Raw genomic sequence first — 8,008 nt, 5'->3', positions numbered from 1 at the left:
TAGCGTCACCGAACCTTAAGTGTGTAGACCCTATGGGTTCGGGAGACATGTAGACATGACCGAGACGAATCTCCGGTCAATAACCAACAGCGGGATCTGGATACCCATGTTGGTTCCCACATGTTTCTCGATGATCTCATCGGATGAACCACGATGTCGAGGATTCAAGCAACCCCGTATACAATTCCCTTTGTCAATCGGTATGTTACTTGCCCGAGATTCGATCATCGGTATCCCAATACCTCGTTCAATCTCGTTACCGGCAAGTCACTTTACTCGTACCATAATGCATGATCCCGTGACCAGACACTTGGTCACTTTGAGCTCATTATGATGATGCATTACCGAGTGGGCCCAGTGATACCTCTCCGTCATACGGAGTGACAAATCCCAGTCTTGATCCATGTCAACCCAACAGACACTTTCGGAGATACCCGTAGTATACCTTTATAGTCACCCAGTTACGTTGTGACGTTTGGTATACCCAAAGGCCTCCTACGGTATCCGGGAGTTACACGATCTCATGGTCTAAGGAAAGGATACTTGACATTGGAAACTCTAGCAAACGAACTATACGATCTTATGCTATGTTTAGGATTGGGTCTTGTCCATCACATCATTCTCCTAATGATGTGATCTCGTTATCAATGACATCCAATGTTCATAGTCAGGAAACCATGACTATCTGTTGATCAACGAGCTAGTCAACTAGAGGCTTACTAGGGACATGTTGGTGTCTATTATTCACACATGTATTACGATTTCCGGATAACACAATTATAGCATGAATAAAGACAATTATCATGAACAAGGAAATATAATAATAATGCTTTTATTATTGCCTCTAGGGCATATTTCCAACACGTTGATACTTGCATTGTGCATGACCCTACCTCCTTATGAGGGTTATGCCGGTGGGAGTAGATAGGATGCTAAGTAGTGCTACGCAAAAGTGACGGGTATATGCATGGTGATGGAGACAAAGTATTTTCAAAAGACTTTTCGAAAACCCCCATTGGGTGCCACTTATGCCCGGGGGAGATGATGAGTTGGGTAACCACTTGATGACGAAGTGGTGTACTGAGGCAAGTGTGTGTGTTGTTTTTCAAAACGGATTGGTTTAAGTTGCGACCGTTATTCCAACCTTACATGCGCAACCACTCTACCCTTGTATGGGAAAGGGCATTATTGATTACCTAGGCCGATACTAGCTTGGAGCCCGCATTACTAGTGACGGGGGAGAGTTGGTGCTCTCTCTCGGGACGGGGTCGTGCCAGGTAGGGCGGCTAAGAACATTTTTATGGGGCACCGGACACACCGTTGGTGCCCCGTGCCAGTGGTATGTGATGAATATGGGAGCGAGGCTCCACAATTTTAAGTTGTGAAATGTTGGGCACGGGGGTTACTACCAATCGAGTGGACTCCATGTTAGTGTCGTCTAGGGAAAGATAGTGATCGGGTGCTTACCCCGGGTACTTGAGGTACCGCGGGTCGTGGATGACACGGAAGTTCCCCGGATCTTGTGGGTAAAGTGTGCAACCTCTGCAGAGTGTAAAACTATTCGAATAGCCGTGTCCACGGTCAAGGACAGTTGGGTAACCGCTCTTGAGCTACGTCCACTTGTTTACAAACCAGTGTGTGTGGGAAGAACTACTTGGGTCAAGTCAAAGGACTTGACATGGATGAGTTGGGTTGGAGCCCACTCCCTTTGTGTTGATATCTGTAACCTGTCCTCTTGGTTACTTGAATTCTCCTGATGCATGTCTTACGAGTTGTTGAACATGTCATTGCACTCAAAAACTAGCTTTCCGCAACAACAAAAAAATACCTATATCATGCATTGTAGTACCTTGAACCAAAACATGGGTTGCTTGCGAGTACATTCAAAGTACTCATTGGCTTGCCACTGGTTATTTTATTGGCCAGGCATGAAAGAACATGATATGAAGAAGAGTACCTCGGTGACGAACATGCGAGCTAGGACGCTTCCTAGTCAGAATGCCTGTAGGGTTAAGGCAGGTGGCATGGGTCCAAGTTATCGACGAAGATTTCCGTTGCGATGTGATACTCAAGACTTGACCATAATGGTCCTACTTGTGTAATACGGTATGTATGGATGTAAGACTCTTGTTATTCAGCTTCTGTGTGTTCAGTGAGCATTGATCTCTGGGATCACTGTACACGTGCATTCGGTGATCACGACTTATGAGTCGGGGTCCCCACAACTTCATTTATTCTTATAATTTTTGGGTGTGTTTGTAAGTAAGTATACTCGTAGGTATGATACACCATGTGCGTAAATTATAGTAGAAGCAAAAATTGCACTATATGTGCTTATTTTTGGCATATTAGAAAAGTGCAATTTGAGGGCATACTTGTGTGCAAGTTTTTTTTTTAAAAAATTGTTTCTTCTAAGGGTTTAATTTCCCAAAACTTCATTAGCTTGTTTTGGTTTTTGTTTTTATATTTTCGTTTTCTTAAAGGGTTTTATTATTACATTGAAAACTTTATTGTTTTGTTTTAGTTTAGTTTTTGTATTTGTTTTTTAAGGGTTTCATTCTTTCATAGAAAACTTCATTATTTTGTACTTGTTTTCATTTTTCTTCTTTCTTCTTAAAGGGTTTCATTCTTCCCTAGAAAACTTCATTATTTTGTTTTTGTTTTTTTATTTTCTTTCTTCTTAAAGGGTTTCAATCTTTCGTAGAAAATTTCATTATTTTGTTTTTGATTTTTATTATCTTTCTTCTTAAAGAGTTTTATTCTTCCCTAGAAAAAATCATTATTTTTTCATTTTCATTTTAATTTTATTTTATTTTATTTCTTTAATGGTAATACCTTTATTTTTGCATATTATAACAAAAAACAATTTCTGTGTAAATTGCGTGCAGATTTTACCATTGCGTGGTTTTTATTGCCTTTCTTCTTAAAGGGTACTATCAATGTTCAGGTTTTTTTTAATATTCTTTCTTCCTCAAGGGTAATAGACGGGTCAGGGAGTCCACTGGCGCAGGAGCATGTTGGGCTTGGGATTCAGTAAATACGTCAATCAAAAAAGTCAGTAGACTGAAACGAGTTTGGGTCAGTCAATCACAGGAGCATGTTGAACTGTAGCCATTCGACTGAAACGAGTTTGGGTCAGTTGACTGACAAAAAAAAGTCAGTCAACTGACCTATAGCCGCTCCCAACCTCCACACGCCGCCTCGTTAGCCCTTCATGGGCACGATTAAAATTAGTTTAAGGTAATAAATCTGTAGTTATCTCCAGGTTAGGATCTCAACTCACGTTGCTTGTGCCTGCGTGCACAATAAAAGGCCAGGCCGGCCATGTAAAAGAATTAAGAGGGTGCTTGGATACAATGTACTTATTTTAGTCTGATTAAAAATAGTTTTTTTAAGAGGCTAAAGTTCCAAGCACCCCTGACTAAAGAGGGGCTAAAACTAGTTTTGAGACTAAATTTTTTTGTTAGGGGTACCTCTACTAAAATGTGGATTAATACTCTCTCCTCATTTAACTCCTTTCTTTTACTTGATTTTAGTCTTTTTAGTATTTGAATCCAAGCATGCATGATGCTAGCAAGTTTTAGTCCCACTACTTTTAGTCATAAGACTAAATCGTATCCAAACAACCTCTAAGCTATTTTCTAGAGTTTAGACAACAATTGTGTATCGATATTAAGCGACCCTCTTTGGGTGTCGTTCATATTTATTTTTGTGTGAATTTTCTATTCAAAAGTTGCACTTGTCTCAAGGTCCGTCGTCACCGACAGGTTGCATGCTTGCTTTCTAGGATGGCAAAGCACATCCAGATAAAACACCAGCTACTTGATAAAAAAACAAGATACAAATTCTCCATAATTCCAAAGCCAAAACTTGGAGAAGAAACAATTATCATGATAAACAGGCATCCAGTACGAACAATCAGGAATATGTGTGTAAACGAGTAACAGCTGACTTCAAGCATGGCTTTTGACTACAAAATTCATGCAACATGAGATTGCTTAGCACGCCGCTGCAAACCAGGATAAAGCCAGCATGATCATGTGGTAGAAGTATTTCGGATTACAAGATGTCTAATACAATAAGATTGCTCATCTAATCTCATAGACTATAGTCTCAATTTGGGGAGTCCCCTCCGATCAGCGGATCATCAATCCTTGCATCCCCTGCCCGCCATCTTCAGTCACCTTGTTAGCTTGGATTGTGTTGATAGCATTTGCAATGTTTCCCTGTAGCAGAATTTTAAGAGGAAACTGTATTAGTTGCTCGGTAAGCACCTAAAAGTTCTCTAGGTCACTGTACGAGTTACACATCTGACATTCATCGGGAAATCGGAAAGCTATGCATGTTTGAACTAGTTTGCAGCTGAAATTTTCTACTGCAAATTTGAGAGGAGGTAATTGTGAGAGGCTTACCCTCCACACTCCAAGCTTTGAACGTAGACTCTGCCATTGTGGCATCCCAAAGACCCTCACAGTATGCCGGCTGAAATTACATGTCAGAACAAGTATTAACGAAAAAGGAAAGGATAACACTGTAATATGGACCAAGAAAGTCTAGTGGACATGAATACCTGACAATGACCAATTGATTAAGCTGGTCAACTTTGCAGTCCAAAATCTTTGATGAAATTGCTTTCACAATCCAATATTCCACCTCATCATCATTGATCTAACAAAGAATTAAAAAAGTCAATGTAACATTAAATCAAGTGAACAACAATAGGAAGGCAAGGTAAGCCGATTACCTCAAGGGCTTTTGTAATTGCAGAGTAAGGAATTTCCCCAGAACAATGGCCACTCAGATCAAGCAGGGACATGAGACGCATTTTGGTTATGCACTCCTCATGAACCAGTCCTGTAAATGGTCCACTATTAGATATCCAAAACTTGAAGCAATGTAGTATTGCTAGCATTGGCTCACCAGAACATACCATATCCTTGCAGCAAGGTAGAGTTAGCAGTCTGAAACGCTAAATAGGATTCGAGCCTCTGAGTAAGGAATATCTTCAGTAACTCGTAAACTGGCTGATACTTGTCATCTTTCTCGAGCTGTGCAACAGCTGGCATATCGAGCAGGTCACACTGCAATAAGCATATTTCCATCAATACATACAGCATATAAGGTAAGGTATGCAGCCAGTGCTAGATTTTTAACTGGCATTAAACCACATGTATAGTTTGCCAGGGTTAAAACTTGCTAAATAAATCCCTCAAGAATTTCAGAACCTACTGTTGGCATACAAGGCACAACGACATACAAAGCAGTAGCAGAGGAATTGGGCAATGCAATGCATAGCGGCACAAGTTTGTGGAAGCAATAATCCATCAAACCAAAAGAAGAAAGCTTGTAAGGGACATCTTGTCACAATTTTGGCTTGGCTCGGTCTGGTAGTAACCAGAAATATTTAAGGTTGACAAGATTAACATTTGCAGGCTAGTGCGAGCAGATAACTTTAGTCTTCTTACATCTAATATAGTGATATTTGACTGTCATAACCAAATTCACATTTGGTGACATGATTGGAGAATGGCATGTTTCTGGTATGGAGAAAGCGATGCATTATGACACGAACACAAGCCCTAAGACGGAGATGTAATAAAAGTACCTGATAGAGGTCAGATGACTTGACAAACTCAACAATTGCTGCAGCAGCTTCTTCCTTTGCCGCACCGATTGCATCAGCATCATCACCCGATCCATCGAACGTGGCCAGGTACTTGTTCAGAAACTTGAAGTAGTCCTTGGTCATGCTGACAATCATCATCATCATAACAAGAACGGATCGTGTCAGTATACAACAATCTTGCCGCCATGTTACTTACACACTGGCTAAAAAATAAATGCAAGGAACTTGGAAGCAAAGGGCCGCACCCCTTGTGGTCTTTAAGAATCCTGGTGACAGCAAGGAACAGCTCCCTCTGCTCCGGCTTGCCGATGCCCCAGTAGGCGACAAAGGCATCGATGTTCTTGAAAGTGGGGACGACGCAGTCGGCGGCGGCCTTCCCGGCGGTGGCGGCGAGCTCGAGCGCCTTCCTGTAGACCAAGGCCTTGCCGGAGAGGCTCGGAAGCAGGTTGTACAGGCTGAAGAGGACTTTGATGCGCAGCGTGGTCTTGTCGGCCGGCTGGTGGGTGAGCTTGGCGCAGATGAGCTTGGCGATCTCCAGGGCCTCGTCCTCGGATCCGGCCTTGGTGACGAGGTTGCAGGTGACGGTCAGGGTGCACTCGAGATCTGACAGCAGCGAGTGTAGGATGGATAAGCAAGGCGCGATTGGACAAGAAGCCGGTGGGGATGGAGACGGAGAGAGGTACCTTTGTCGGGGGCGCTGGGGGAGAGGAGGAGGAGGTCGGCGGAGGCGAGCATGAGGGTGGCCATGTCGAGCCAGCGGGCGGCGAGGAGGTGCTGCTGCGCCTCGGCGCAGAGGCGGGCCACCTCAGGGTCGGCGACCTCCGGGCCCGCGTCGGCCCAGGCGAGCTGCGCGGTGGAGCGCACCACCGCCAGCATCGGCTCCTCCTCCGTGGTGTTCACTATCGTCGCCATGGTCGGTCGGGTTCTTCTCTCTTCCTCCTCGCTAGGGTACGCCGCCGCCGCCGCCGGTGTGGGAGAGGGAAGACGGGGAGGGGATGGGGATTGGGAAAGAGAAATTCCCACAGGGGCGATCTAGTGGGCCGGCCCATTAGCAGCGACAGTTCTGTAACGTGCTCTACAAAAAAAAGCGAGTTCTGTAGCCATTGCACCACGAAAGCTTCTCCGGTAAAATGACGCAGCTAACGAGGAAAGTACTATGCCCTGTTCGGTTCAGCTCTTATCTGACGGATTCCCCTGCTGCGTAGTAGAATCTGAACCAAAGGGTAAACTCAGCAGAATTCGATTTTAGAAATCCATTGTCAAAATCTGAATCAAAAGCAGAAGCAACCTAGGACGTGCTTCCAAAAATCTGATTTTGTTACGGGCCAAAATCTGAAAAAGTTATATCAGCTGGTTTGCCAAATGACCTACATCTTTTCACATCAGATTTTTAACAGCTGCTTTTAAAAATCCACAGCTGAACCAAACAGGGCCTATAAGCCACGACAGGTCTAAACATTTTTGAAAGTTCAAACACAATTTGTTTTGAAAACCTGTATATTTTTCTAAACACGGGCATATATTCAAATTTGCGAATAGTTATTTATAGAGTTGAACATTGTTTTCACCTGTGAACAGATTTTTGAAAAACAGCAAAATTCTTCGTCATTTTGAACAATTTTTGGAAACACGAACATTTTTAAATTTGCGAATGATTTTTGAAAAACAAGAAATTTTCATAGAATTCTGAACGAAAATAGAAAATGCAAACATTTTTTGAAAAATGGAAATAATTTCCGAAACTAGGAACAAAATTTGGAAAAGCGGACATTTTTTGGATCTGTGACTATTTTTTTTGAGGTTTTGGAATAATTTGTAAGACAATTCATATGAATGTCAAACAACTTAGCGAGCGTCTTTACATGTATCTTCCGAGTTATAATAACATAATTCAACATAGAAGCGCGAGCACTTCTCCCCTCAAAACCATCAATGGCATGGCTCGGTGTCCTTTATCGATTGTGAGGACTATTTTATGGATAATAAGGGCATGATTTATGGGAGCAGCCATGCCATCCACCTAGTAGAAAAGGCTGAGGTACTAGTTTGAATTTTCTCTCCCTAATGGAGGGATATGAGGCTACCATTGGATGGACTCTACACAGATTCTCTCTCTCCTCACATTTCATCACTCGGCTTAGCTTTTTTTCTACTTTTTCCATGAGGCGTCTACTGTTGGGGAACGCAGTAATTTTAAAAAAAATCACACGCACACGCAAGATCATGGTGATGCATAGCAACGAGAGGGGAGAGTGTCATCCACATACCCTCGTAGACTGTAAACGGAAGCGTTATGGGAACGCGGTTGATGTAGTCGCACGTCTTCATGATCCAACCGATCCAAGTACCGAACGTACAGCACCTCTGAGTTCAGCACACGTT

At 42.8% G+C, this 8,008-nt stretch overlaps 1 protein-coding gene across 1 annotated transcript; it reads right to left on the bottom strand.

Annotated features, from left to right (window-relative positions):
• Positions 1-3,870: 3,870 nt before the first annotated feature.
• LOC125546165 (eukaryotic translation initiation factor 3 subunit M-like) lies at positions 3,871-6,661 on the bottom strand. The gene is made up of 8 exons (XM_048710333.1): positions 6,310-6,661; positions 5,872-6,229; positions 5,606-5,750; positions 4,931-5,081; positions 4,745-4,854; positions 4,571-4,668; positions 4,413-4,482; positions 3,871-4,226 (listed from the first exon to the last, which is right to left on the bottom strand). The coding sequence occupies exons 1-8, from the start codon at positions 6,536-6,538 to the stop codon at positions 4,137-4,139; spliced, it is 1,251 nt and encodes a 416-aa protein (XP_048566290.1). The 5' UTR covers positions 6,539-6,661; the 3' UTR covers positions 3,871-4,136.
• Between the last annotated feature and the right edge of the window lie 1,347 nt (positions 6,662-8,008).

Source organism: Triticum urartu, chromosome 3 (assembly GCF_003073215.2).
Source record: "Triticum urartu cultivar G1812 chromosome 3, Tu2.1, whole genome shotgun sequence".
Taxonomy (NCBI): domain Eukaryota; kingdom Viridiplantae; phylum Streptophyta; class Magnoliopsida; order Poales; family Poaceae; genus Triticum; species Triticum urartu.
Note: the sequence above shows the minus strand (reverse complement) of the source record. Positions and strands in the feature narration are given on the sequence as shown.

Coding starts and splice junctions, on each gene's coding strand:
- LOC125546165 (XM_048710333.1), bottom strand. CDS start 6,538: ATGGCGACGATAGTGAACACCACGGAGGAGGAGCCGATGCTGGCGGTG. Junction 4,855..4,930: donor TACCTTGCTGCAAGGATATG/GTATGTTCTGGT, acceptor GACCATTTACAG/GACTGGTTCATGAGGAGTGC. Junction 4,483..4,570: donor AATCAATTGGTCATTGTCAG/GTATTCATGTCC, acceptor ATGTAATTTCAG/CCGGCATACTGTGAGGGTCT.